General features: G+C 32.3%; 1 protein-coding gene across 1 annotated transcript in view; it reads right to left on the bottom strand.

Moving 5' to 3' along the window:
• LOC136031386 (lariat debranching enzyme-like) overlaps positions 1–14,471 on the bottom strand; it is a 57,234-nt gene that overhangs the window by 27,997 nt on the left and 14,766 nt on the right. Inside the window, exons 3-4 of the mRNA XM_065710908.1 lie at positions 10,602–10,893; positions 1,608–1,708 (exon numbers count right to left, since the gene is read on the bottom strand). Coding sequence (XP_065566980.1) covers positions 1,608–1,708; positions 10,602–10,893 — 393 coding nt within the window. The remainder of the gene's footprint in view (positions 1–1,607; positions 1,709–10,601; positions 10,894–14,471) is intronic.

Here is a 14,471-nt window from a genome sequence, read left to right as displayed (position 1 = left end):
TATTTTATTTTATTAGTGGTAAAAAAAATCGATAGGATCACTAGTGTGAATGTGCCTAAAACGACTAATAAAAAAGTTCATTTGCATGCGAGTTCAGTTAAAAAGAATATGATTTGAGTTAAAAGTAACAGGAATATTAAAAATAATAATCCTAATGCAAAGAACAATTTAGTATAATTAAAACAATAAAATAAATTAAAGCAGGGTCACTTCCAGATTTGTACTTAGATAGGTATTTGAATTTTAGAAAAGCTTAACGGTATTTAAAAGGGTATAAAGACCTTTTTACTAAAAGAGTACAAACAATATAAATGGGTATAAGGTCTAACAGGAGTTAAAAAGGTCTTAGAAAAGAGGCATTTCAAGAGTACAATGGAATAACAGAACTGAGTTACAACAGCAATAATCCTGAATAGCAATAACATAACTGATATAACAGCAATGAGTCAAGCTAAATATGGTATAGAGTTTCAAATAAGAAATACATGCGGTAAAGGACTCTGACATTAGACAGAATATTAAAAAAAAAACCTTGCAACTTTAAGGCACAATTTCACTTTGTTCAGAAGGTAATCTATGGACAACTTTCGGAGAATATCCTGTATCCCGAATATCCCGTAATACCTCCATTACCTCCATTTCGAACAATCGTAAAATTATTTGAACAGCTCAAGAAACATTGCGACAAGGTTTTGTAAACGTTGAACGCTTCTGAATGAACATTCAATATGATTTGGAATTGCAAACAAGATTGACTTTCTTCTTCTTAAGTCAAATTAGTCTTCTTATGTATTAGTAATAAGTTTTCTTAAGTCTCTTGAAGAGTCTTCTTATTAGTAATAGGTCTTGTTAAGACTGACGCTGTAATAATGTTTGACATACACATAACATTCGTGAGTAAACATTAAATTTGATTTGGAATTGCAAATAAAATTGGATCTTTTCTTCTAAAGTCAAATTAGTCTTCTTAAGCTTTAGGTCTTCTTAAGTATTAGTAATAAGTCTTCTTAAGTCTCTTCTTAAAACAAACGTTGTGATAATGATTGCCAAAAATTTAATGTTTATGAATGAACATTAAATACGGTTTGGAACTGCAAATAAGATTGGATCTTTTCTTCTTCTTAAACAAAGTCTTGTCTTAAAACAAACACTGTGATATATTTGGCAAACATTAGCGTTTTTGAGCGAGCACTAAGTCAAATTTGAAACTTCTGACACCATATTGGAAAAGCGTGTAATCTGTATAAAAGGGATTAACTTTTCGTGCATAATTAGATCCTAAATACGAAAATAACTCAAATTTAGATACAAATGGCTCTTTGCGGTTTATTCGAATAAAAAATAAAATAAAAAAAACGAAAACGAATACCAAATGTAACATAAATGACTTTAAAAAAGGAACATAGTTCACTTCAAAACAATATTTTTGCTTTGAACTTAATCTTTTTTAACAACTGATGCAGATCAATGTATTCTTAGGCTAAAAAAAACGGCTAAGTTGCTGTTTAGCTATTGAAACAGTCCGCAGTAAAAAAAAAAAAAAAAAAATAAAAAAAATAATAATAAAAGATGCAAAAATTAGTCCAAATTGTCTTCAAGTAACTTACCTAAAAAATTCTTTATACCGCAATAGAGTATTCTTGTCACCATAGTTATAAATACCACGTGGCCAGTCATGGGTTATCAAAATATCGATTTTTCCGGTCAACTAAAAAAAAAATGACAATAGTAACAATCTAAATAGCATCTTTGACAGTTATACTGATATACTGTCGTAGCAGGGATAAGTGCAAAGAGGTCCAGTCATTGAGAGAGGGTGGGGAGTATTTTAACTAACAGTTGATGAAATTTTATGGGGGAGGCTTTGTTTTTGTGCATAAAATCCATTTTAAGTAAGTTTAACATTGGCTCTCTCAAGAAGACCTGTACTGTGGGGTTATTCGTGACGACTGATTGTCAAAATAATATTTGGTAAACAGCCCATTCACAACTATCCTTTTTGTATACGAAACAGTTTGGATCTTCTTTCAAAGAAGTTTAATGCGGACACAGGGAGTCTATCCTGCCATATGGCTACTGATTGTCAAAGAAAGCCATGTGATCATTATTCCTGGCATCAACTCTTCTCCCTGATTTTTTCTCCGTAATTTGTCATACCCCCACCCAGAAACTTGAAAGTTACAGAGAGCGATGCATCGTTTTTTATTTAGACCAAACCCTTACGACCACAACCATAGAATATCTAAACATACCAACTTGAGAAGATCAGTTCTGTTCTAATTGCACACGTTGCGAGTGAATTTGGATGGGATTACAAATACAGCTGTGTGCACTAGACTCGGACTCGGGATTTTTTTTTGGACAGAGGTTAAAATCCCAAATAAAACACGTGAGTTATATCCAAAATTTTTAAAATTTAGGGACAAATCGTGAACACTTTGAGGACTTCGGTGGAACAAAACCGAAGGCCCTCTTCCCATTCATCCGTGAACCCATAATGAAACACAACTTAGTGACAAAATATTAAAAAAAAAATTCCTATGGACTAAGTTCCATTTGCAATAGTTTTATAGTAAGTTTGGAGCCTCAGAACCTAAGGTAAGCAAGAGTGAGTTTATTCAGCTCACCTGCTATACTTATGGTATGGAGCATTCTGCATTACTGCAGCATCCCACCATACCCGGTCAAATTGCAAGCAACATAGGAAGTAGCAATACTTTTATATCTGACCCACTATACAACAACACAAGTAGAGTAATATAACAAAAGCAAGAATATAACTACAAAATCGCACTTTTTAGTAGAGCAGATGAATTAAACTATGGAAAGAGCCTAAGCAAAATACCGCATATTCTCTCAGCTGGGTACTTAAAGACTCAAAAGATGAAAGTATATCAGTTCCACTACATCTTTGCACAATAGCGGTATTACAATATCATTGTGGGATGTAAAGAAGGAAAGATAACCCAATACTTCCTGATACCACCTAAATCCTCCTGATAGTTGACCAATAGATTCACTCTACAGTATAATGAAATACAGAAAAATATTCAATGGAAATATATTTTTGAAGGAAAATTTGCCTTCTCAGAATGGACGAATCATCCGCGTTAGCTTGATGTATTTGTCAATTATGACCTAATTTTAATTATAATACAATTATTTTTTTTCAAGAGATATTATTCAAATAATACACAAAACTCATAAGTTTCTTGAGATCTTAACAAGAACTACAACTCAAGAAGAGAAAACTCAGCAATAAAACTAAAACTATATGAGTTATACTCATTAGCTTTATGTATTTGTCAATTGTGACCTAATTTGTTTTTTGGGGGTCTCTTTTCTTGTTTTTGTTTTTCACAAGCTTTTAATCAAATAATGCATAAAACTCAAATGCTATTGACGTCTTAATAAGAACCATTCAGCTGGGTACTTAAAGACTCAAAAGATGAAAGTGTGCCACTCAAACCATATCTTCGGACAATAGCGGAATTACAAAACTATCGTGGAAGGTAAAAAATCACAGATGGTAACCTAATACCACCCTCCCGAAAGTAGACCAATAGATTCGCCCTAAAGTATATTAAAATACAGATGCCCAATGGAACCAGAGTAATGAAAGGGAACAAACAGCATCATCTCAAATCTCTTCAATCCATGCTCAAAAACTTTTTTACGCTTTCTTTTTTTCGATTTTGTATTTTCTTTTCTATTAATAATTTTTCCTTTTTCCATTAATTATAATTATAAAAACGAACCAGATTAAAATTTGATTTACTTAGACTTCTTTTTGTACTATTAGAACAATTGCAAAGAGACAACCATCTTCCCTGTATTTTACTCACTCAGCTTTTGAGGTAGTACCTCAAAAGCCTCAAAGTACTTTTAGTACCTCAGTAGCTGAGTGAGGCACTCCCTCTTTATTCTTGTTTCTATTATTATTGCTTTATATATTCTTTGTATTTTCTTTTTTGATAAAGGTAAGCGTTCCTAATTGTGCCGTGCATTGAAAATACAGTTTTGAGTTCAAAACTTCCTCAAGGCATACTTTTATACGTTTTCTTTTTTCAATTTTAGCTACTTTGCAATGAGAAAAAAGTGTATATTTACGGAGCGCACACAGAATCCATCTCTACACAGTTATCGAACTACCTAGTACTTAAAAATGTTTCATAAATACCAAAATTACCAAACTGTAATTTACTTCTCATTATTACTCAAGAAAACAATAAATCTTAAAATAAGAAATATTTCGAGAAACAAGAATTATAAAAAATCATATAAAGAATAGTTAACCTATATTCCACCCCCTTCCGTATATCCCACACTATGTGCCTCCATGTCACTGTGTAGAGCATTGGACAATCAAAGTCAAATATCAGGAAAAGTTTAAATCTCTTCATTCTACCATTTACAACAGACTTACAAGGTAATTGAGACAACCGAATGTAGCCATTATATTGCTGCCTAATTTCGTCTAACCCTGGGTTCAAATAAATGGAATTCTTTTAAAAGCAACAACGACTATTTGCCCAAAAAATGCAATAGATGTAATCATATCTGACCATTTGACGAAATTTAGACGATTTTTCGAATTATGAACACTGCCCATGAATCAGAAGTTCAAAGATAAATTGGATACATAAATCGTATCTGAAACAGGTATTTTGCAAAAGCAAAATAAATATTGGAAAATCGTTTTTTTTTTACTATAAGAAATTCTTTGATTTTGTATTCCAAAGCTCATAAGCCCACGAGAATAAGCTCCTGGTCATGAGAGCATGGGATAAGATTTTTTTAAAGTACCACTTGAAGGCAAGGCTAGGCCATTCTCATATAAACCCCTTTACAAAACCCCAATTTTGGAAGTAAGTTTTGAAAACCAAAAAAGTTTTTATAGAAAAAATTTGAAATTATACTTAGTAAGAATGGCAGGCACTTGATTCAGATTTTTCCTATTGTAGCAGATAACACTTCAATCTCATACATATTTTGCTGCCTGATCAATCTATCATTAAAGAGCAGACTGAAACCCAAAACTACACGAAACCTTCCGTGAGGCTCTAAGGCGATGATATGGAGCAGGAGACGGGGAAAAATAAAGACACTTTAATTATATTAAAACGAAATGATAGAGAAGAGAAAAATAGAGAAAATAAATAAATATAAGACGAAGAAGAAGAAAATAATGACAAGAGGCTGTGTCCTTCTACGCTAGCACAAAGACACTGAATTCAAATCAACACATGTTCACCAGCCCCTCAAGTCAATTGAATATCCAACAGCTCCATAAGAAGCGGGAAATCCTAAATATATGAAAACTTCATAAGGTTCCCAAGTATTTTTCACTTCCTGACTTTAAATCATTCGGGGTTTACGGTAAAACATGATTTTTTTTAGTCATTCCCCCCGCCCAATCGACCCCAGGAATGAACCAGGGCTTTGGAGTCGGTTATAGTTTATAACCGACTCCAAACATTTTTAATATACCAACTGCAGCTATGACTCCTGAAAATTTAAACATAATTGTTCCGACTCCGAGTTGTAACATTTAACTGACTATCATATCTATTTCATATTCCTCAAAAATAAAATTGCTTCAGCCATATCTTTTTTCATAGGTTCCCGGAAGTCAGACAATCAACTTCGGTGCTGAGAAGTTCTTCAACACTGACCAGCCTTATGTGCTTTCATACCTCTGACTCATAAGAGTCTTACATTATTTCTGTTACTCCGACTTCATTCGGCAAAAATTTACTAAAATTCCGACTCCAAAGCCCTGCAATTAACGGTCTAATGCACCACCACACCCGTGAATTTTGTCTGTGTAACCATTTTTTATTAAAAGGTCATAAAGTTTATGTTCCTTATGAAATGTGGAATTTTACGACCAGCCTACAGCTGTAAGCTGCATCAAAAGGACAAGAAAAAGCTGTACCAAAAGGACTAGTACCATTTAGATCAATAATTTCAGATATATCCATTCACCAAGCCAAATTTCGAATAAGATTTAAAAAAAAAACGATCTAAATTTTTCAATCTAAAAAATACAAGGCAAATTTCAACAATATAGTTTGCTAGATGGATAAAACTGAATCTCAGCAACCAAATGATAGCAAAATTGTCGTCTTACACGGAAACAATTACACATACGAATGTAGAAATACATGACACGAAAACGTTGCACAGGGAAAACAAACGAGTTTCAGAAGCTCCCCAACGGCGTCAAATGCTTTTCAAATATTCATTTATAGATGGCGTAAAAATACCCCTTAAATAACATCAAAATTTGCTATATTATAATTAGCATTTTAGCGAGTGAAACTATTCTAAAGAACTTAACGATAAACTTATTCTTTCATTATGGTTGTTTCTCTATTAGTGCAATTGAATGACTGAGAAGAATTAAAGCCATAGTCAAAGTGTTACAAATTAAAAGCAAAAACTGATTTGAAGCAGGAATGGCGCTTTAACTGAAGCAAAGATTATTTTCTCATTTAGTTATAAATCTACGTTAGACTATCAAGAAGGGCTGTTGACACTAGGGTGCATCCAGAGGACTATAACTCGGTTCCTTATCGATTGTCAATTATACAAGGAAAATTCAATGGAAGTACATTTCAATTATGACCTAATTTGTTTGTTTTTTTCAGGGGACTTTTTTTCAAGATATGTTAATCAAATTATGCACAAAACTCATATAAGAATTTTGAGATCTTATCAAGAACTACAACTCAAGAAAAGACATTTGGGCAACAAAAGTAACTCACGAGAAGTTATTCCAAGACCTATTATACTTCTCGTTTGGAATTTCTGTCTCGAAATACATTTACTTTTCCAATTTTCTCTATATACTTACTTTGAAGAAGCATGCTCGCACAAGGGGGATGATTTCCCCTATTATAGGAGGAAACAACCACTAAGAATCTTCTATTGTACTTAGACAAGAAAACGCACATTTTAGGCCCCGAAAGGCCAGATCTATCCGTAATTATTTTGGTGAGCAATCACAGAAGTCTGTGATTGCTCACTCAATAAAACGTCAAAAGTTGTGATCACTCAATAAAACGTCAAAAGTTCAAACACACGTTACACGCTAAAACACACGTAAACCACATTTGTTAAATCAAATTTATTTTTGAATTGATTAAGAATTGGCCTAGCAATTGATCAAATGCCTAGCATTTGAGAGCTTTAAAACTCTCTAAATACAAAATAAAGCTTTAAGAGTTCCTGGAATTTTTCTTAATTTTCCTATGCGATTTGAAAGTTTCTCAGAAATAAATATTCTCTTCTTAATTCTCTTAATTCTTAATATCAAGCCTTGGTTATCTTAAGGAATTAGTTTGGAATCATATTACTGATTTTGGGTCCTCAAGCGTGGTAGGTTGTATTCACAAATCTGAGTCGATGCACACTTGAGGTGTATTTGTAAACAACTTTAATAATCCTTTTTCTGATTCCGATTAATCGTTTTACCGTTGACAGGATATTGGTAACTCAAAGTCAACAGACACATTTCGGTTTTATATTGAAATAATGTATTACAGTCTAAGTTGTAGTCCTACCTTAATATGTCCAGCAGTCAATCAATGGTGATCGTGATTAACTTCCACTTCCACATCCCACTACATAAAAGTTTGAACACTCAATAAAACGCCAAAAGCTCAAACACACGTGAACCACATTCGTTAAATCAAATTTATTTTTGAATTGATTAAGAATTGACATTTTGCCTTTTGAGTAAATACAGCTGAGCTCATTTAATGAGTGCATTACGATTTTGATACCCCCGTTCCTGGCTACGCGTATGTTCTAGAGTCCGGACAGGCTCTTAACCGCATTGAGATGCTTTTCAATATTGAACGATACAATTTTAGGGTTTCTTTCAGAAATCCCTGGAATTTTATGTCTAGGAAAAGTTTATCTGAAAGTGGCACTTGGACAATTTCTTTTATACCTTTTGGTATAAGGCCAACCGATGTGCTCAGACTCTTGTTTTCTAAAGGAAATGCTTAAAGGTATAGGTCGACATCTCTTCCAAAATTTTTAATTTGTTTAAATTTAATAAATTTATTTTACTACTCGACCAATACTGATCAGAATCTTATTCACTTGTGCAAATGATTTATCCCAATGACTCAAGGCAGTGTAGTTAAATCGTTGTCTAGTTATCTACTAGTTTAATGGCGTAATACTTATGACGTTTCTGCAAATGCACATGTTTTACATGCATACTCTTTGAAAGTGAAGGTTTTTTTTTGCAAGATTTACAATTGACGAAATAAGCTAACTAGATACTTATTGGCTAGAACAAATTTATAAGTCTCGAAAAAAGCACAATAATGCATTTGTACAACGATGACGATATAAAATTTTAGCAGGAAGACATGAAGATGGACCCCCAGATAAATGTGCTCAGGAACAGGTATTTTGTAAGTTAATAACCCAAACAAATGAAAGTCCAATATATTTAATAGTAGCCTCAAAAAAGCAAGTAAGATTCATAAAAAAAAACATATTCAGAGTTCATGTCTACACCATACAAGTCCAATAACGGTTTTATTCACCTTAAATTCATTTAAGAACTGAAATAAAGCATTATTGAGAGAATACAATAATAAATAATTAAACGATAAATGTTCATTCACTACCTCTAACCCCCCCCCCTCAATAAGTTTTGCTGAACAAAATTGAGTAAACTAAACAGAGGCGTTGACCGCAATTGTATATATTTTTTTCAAAATTGGTATCAAAATGTAGATATCAACTGGCAAACAATCAGGAGAATGATCAGCCTGTAGGTAAAATCCGTCAACCCCGTCTTACCCATTAAAACAGGATTTTGGGTTGTAATTTCTCCACTTCCACATTGTGTTTTACAAGTCAAAGTAAAAAGCTTGTAGAAATGTTAAATCAGCCTGTAGGGAAAAACCCGTCAACCCTGTCCTACCCATTAAAACATGATTTTTGGTGTAATTTCTTTACTTCCACATAGTATTTTACAAGTCAATGCTAAAAAAGCTTGAAGAAATGTTAAATCAATCTGTAGGTAAAATCAATCGATCCCATTATTAAAACAAGATTTTTGGTGTAATTTCTTCACTTACACATTTTCTTTTACAAGACAATGTTAAAAAAAGCTTGTAGAAATGTGAAATCAGCCTGTAGGTAAAATCCGTCGACCCCGTCCTACCCATTAAAACTGGATTTTGGGTTGTAATTTCTCCACTTCCACATTGTGTTTTACAAGTCAATGTTAAAAAAAAACAAAAAAGAATAAAACTAAATGAGCATTCTTTTTAAATTTTGATCTACTGAAGGGTTGAAGTTAATAACACTTTATACTTGTTGTCACCTGTAATTAAGAAAATTAACCATATCACCTTCTGAAGAGAGTTGTAGTGCTCTCTATAAGTAAAAAAAAAATGAAAAATAAATAAAAATAAAAAAAAAGTACGCAGAAATTTGCTCCGTTTTTTGCCTTTTTTTGTACAAACGTTGTAACCATGCTTTGCTTGCAAAGCTTTTAATTTCTGAAGCAAACATTTTCCCCACAAAAAAGGACAAAAATTGTATCAATGTAATTTATATTTAATTATTTTAATTCATATTTAATTCATTGATGTATAAGATTTAGTTTCATTCGTAAAATTTTAAAGACAAAAACTGCATATTTTTCTTATCTGGTTCCAAATATAAAAGACTTCAATGGCTTTTCATCCGAAATTCTTAGTTAACCCTTGGTTTCCCCTAAATGAGGACCGTGCTCCATTGCAGTTCATATTGCAACCTTTCCCCTAAAACAAGCGTTGCAATAGAAATTGTCCTGCTTTGGTTCTTAGTTTTTAAGATGTTAACTTGTGGCCCTTTAAATTAAGATACCCTGCATAAGATTTAAACAATCTACTTGGCTCAAAATAGCGTTAGCTAAATCTGGATATAAGTAAAATCTATTTGTGAATCCTTTTGAGCTCATTATTTTACTGCATTAGTAAAACTAAAATTATCTTTAAAAAGAACAAGTACTTTCTCGTGACTGATTTCTATTCTCTAAAAATCTATAAAGCTTGTTCAATTAACAACAAATCAAATGTTTTACAAGATATCTAATTTACCTATAATTTATTTATTATAAGCTTATATTGCAATTTAAAGTATGTATTTTTAGTTTTCTTAAATTATTTTATTAAGCAAAATTAAGTTATATTTAAAAAGAAGCAAGTCCATTCTTGTTTCTGATTATTGTTTTCTGAACTTCTGCGATACTCGTTTGATGTCTAATAACATTTCGTGAATGTTCAACAAGCTTTGGAGTTTGCCCCACCTTTCTTTTAATTATAAACTTATGCTGCAATTTAAATTACATTTTTTTATTATAAACCGTTTTATTCATCAATATTAAAATAATGTTGAAAAAAGCAAGCCCTCTCTCATTACTGACCATTATCTTCCTATCTTCTAAAAAGCTCGTTAAACTTTCAATTAGCATTTTGTAGATGTTTTACAAGGTTTTTAATTTGCATATACTTTATTTATTTTAAGCTTATGCTACAATATTAAATATATTTTTTTTCAATTTTATCAAATTCAGAACTTACTTGTCTTAACCTAAAAACATCCAGGTTTCTAACATGATAAACACTTCGTATAGTGCTATTGTTATACGGGGGTAATTCATGTCTTCCTTTCAAATAATCTGGTCCTTTGTAAATGCCAGAAAGGCCTGCTATTCGTAAGCCACGAAATTGTACCACTCCTGCATACCCCATATAATAGATACCAGGGGCAACCCAGCCCCCGTAGGGAAGTTCTTGTAAATAGTTGGAAGCTTCGTGATTACCACCAATAAAAACTGTTAGAATTGGAGCTCTCTTTTCACCAGAATAATACCTACAAATTAGGAATTGCATATAGACATTTCTTCAGAAGAAAAAACAATCATAGAAACAAAAAAAAAGGAAAAGCTTCCAGCCAATGAAAACCAGAAAATGCGAATATTTAGTTGGAGACCTCTGTTCAGCTGTCCTCAGTGCAAAAAAAAAGAAAAAAAAAAAAGAAGGAAAACATAGGTATAAAATTCCTAAAATAAAAAGAAACCTCAAAAAGAAAAAGAAAAAAATCCCTTTTCTAGGAAAAGGGATTCAATTTGAATTTGAAGCATTCTTTCAATATGAAGCATTTTAAGTAGATTCTCAAATTGGTTCAACCGCTCTTGTCTCCTCCTAAAATCAAACAGAAGATTCTAGCAGCAATTTAGATTTTAGTAACAATTTTAGCAAAAATAACACGACATATAAGCTTGACAATAACAGAGAAAATTCAATATTAAAAATCTGAAGCATTTTAAGTAGATTCTCAAATTGGTTCAACCGCTCTTGTCTCCCCCTAAAATCAAACAGAAAATTCTAGCAGAAATTTAGATTTTAGTGGCAATTTAGCAAAATTAACAGGACATATAAGCTTGACAATAACAGAAAAAATTCAAGATTGAAAATCTGCAGCAGTTTTAAGTAGATTCTCAAATTGGTTCAACCGCTCTTGTCTCCCCCTAAAATCAAAAAGAAGATTCTAAATAAATGTGGCGACCGTCAAGTTAAAACCCCATGTTTGGGAAACTGCAAAATTTTCAAAAGGAAAAAAAAAATTTTAGCGCTTTTTTTCGTAATAAATAATTAAAATTCCAAAAAAAAAATTGAAAATAATAATAAATGTTTTAATATGAATGCCGAATCAAAAATTGGACAAACATTAATCCAGTTCTCCAAGACATTCTATTCCTTCTAGTAATTTTACTGTCGTCCTCATCATTTTCACCTAAATAATGACATACAAAACTATTTTGAAGAGCCTCCTATCTAAATTTCTCCACATTTTACACACAAGAGGTACGCACCTGAAAAGCAGCCATAGGTTCATATAGCCAAAATACAAAGCCAATACGAGAAAGTTCTTAGGGAAGGAAAGAAAGGCCAAAAGTCATCCAACAGTATGATTAGGCCTATAAAACCCGATTCTTCCTGACCAATCCCTATAGGAAGACCCCCCTTCCTCTTGCCTGCTTATCTAAAACTTGTTTCAATTAATGTATCCTCTTGCGTTATAAAAAACATAATCTTTTGGAGGAATAAACTTCAACAAATATTGCGTTATGTGAGGTAATCTTTAACAGATTCCAATTTATAATAGTAGGATATAAAAAACAAGGAAATAATAAATGTGAAAAGAACTATACAGAAAAGAAGAAAAACTATCAAACGAGTTCGTGGTAACGAACTGTAAGTAAGAAGCGACCTGGCTCAATAGTAACCGAAACTAAAAAAATGGAATTTTGACACCAATAGATGAATTGAAAGAATCGGAGTTTAATGCTGGTTTCAAATATACAAGTTCAATAAGTTTAATATTATCCATCAAAGGTTACAAGCCTGAGAAAATTTGCCTGATTTTTGAAAAAAGGGGGAAACACACCCTGAAAGTCATAGAATCTTAATGAAAATTGCACCTACTGTAGAACCCTACTGTAGAAGTTTCAAGCATATATCTAAAAAATGTGGAATTTTGTATTTTCTGCCAGAAGAAAGATCACAGATGCATGTCTATTTTTTTTCAGATGTGATCGTATCGACCCAATGGTCCTAGAATATTGTGAGAAGGCTTTCAAACTGAAATTAAAGTTCTAATGCCCTTTTTAAGTGGCCGAAAAATTGGACGGCAACTAGACCCATCCCACGCCCCTTTTTTCTTAAAATCGTCCAATCAAAATTTTTAGATAGTCATTTTGTTCAACATAGTTGAAAGGCCGAATAACTATATCTTTGGGGATATCATGACCCTCTCACAGGCTCTGGGCAAAGGTCTTTAGGTTACAAAATTTACCTATTGGTTGCTTATAGTGTTTGTTATTTGGGCAGTATGCATACATTTTTCAGGGGGGGGGGGATTTTCTGCTGGTGGGATTTTTCAGGGGGATAATTTTCCGAGGGGAGGGAATTTTCCAGGGGGTAAATTTTTCAGGGGATATTTTGTATAGAGGGATTTGTCAGAATTCCTGTACGAAACTCTTCTTATGTCTTGCTTTCTCATGTCCGTCTCAATTTTACGCATGGAGATGTTATGGGTAATTATCCAGGGTAAATTTTCACTAGGATTGAATTGTCTAGAGAATAAATCCATGGGGAGGAGGCATTTTTCTATGGAGGAGTAGCCAGATTTCCTGGCATTGTTTAAAAAATATCCGAAATTAAACTAAAAAAAACAACAAGGTTTTTCAACTGAAAGTAAGGAGCAACATTAAAAGTTAAAAAACAGAAATTATTACTTATATGAGGGGGTTACTCCCACACAACACCTAGCTCTTTACGCTAAAGTTTGAATTCTGTCCCAATCCTTCAAGAAAAAAATCCTGAAACACTAGAACAATAAGAAGCTTTATTAAGTACTAAAAAACGTCAGCGTAAAGAGCGAGGTGTAGCGGAGGAGTAACCACCTCATATACATAATAATTTCTATTCGTTTTAAGTTTTAATATTGCTCCTTACTTGCAGTTAAAAAAAACTTGTTTTTTTATTTGATTAAGAGACAAAAGAAAAGAAAGAATATGGCCTATTGTAAGGTCATTAATATTGCCATCTTAATTGGTAACCATGTCCAAAGAGGAATTTGACAGAAAGAGTACTAACCAGTTAATGCATTTTGTTCTTTTGTTTACTGAACTTTTTTTTATGTATTATATCCTTGCTTGTCAACATTTTTTATGATGAGGTAGAAAGTTAACCATGTGTTCGTTTGACTTTTTGGATCCAGGGCAAGCCCACGTCTTACTTTATAGTAATTTTCAATTACATTTATACATACCTCCAGCACAAAAATACATGTCAAAACAACAGCCTACAAATATTTTGAAAAAAAGATCAGGATTATAAGAGAAAAATAAGAGAAACAATAAAAGAAAGCAAACAATTTATAAAGAGGGCAACTTATTTCTAGGTTGCTTTTTTCAAAAGTATGCAAGAATTCTTTTTTAGCACTTAGCATAATGAAAGATATTTGGCAAACTTTCATCAAACAATTTAAATAAACTTTTTATCATTTATTTAAATATATAATAATTATTCCCCTTATAACTTTTGGATTAAATATCATATCAGGATTTTCAATATTATGAAGCATACTTTTCACACTCAATTTGGAGCATTTGTACTTATGTGTTACTGTCAAGGATCTCATAAGGTAATGTGCCTCCCATTTTTATTGATTCTGTTATTTGTCGTATAAAGAATTTAAAGCCAAAATTGTGAGGTTTTGATGACGTTAAATAAAAAAAAATTGTTTAGCTGAAAGTAAGGAGAGAGATTAAAAAACTTAAAACGAACAGAAATTATTACGTATATGAGGGGGTTCGCCTCATCGTCAATACCTCGCTCTTTACGCTAAAGTTCGAATTTTGTTCCAATACTTTAGGAATCACC

The sequence above is a fragment of the Artemia franciscana genome, chromosome 9 (assembly GCF_032884065.1).
Source record: "Artemia franciscana chromosome 9, ASM3288406v1, whole genome shotgun sequence".
NCBI classification, from domain to species: domain Eukaryota; kingdom Metazoa; phylum Arthropoda; class Branchiopoda; order Anostraca; family Artemiidae; genus Artemia; species Artemia franciscana.
The sequence above is the reverse complement of the archived record's forward strand: the minus strand, read 5'-3'. Positions and strand labels throughout refer to the sequence as shown.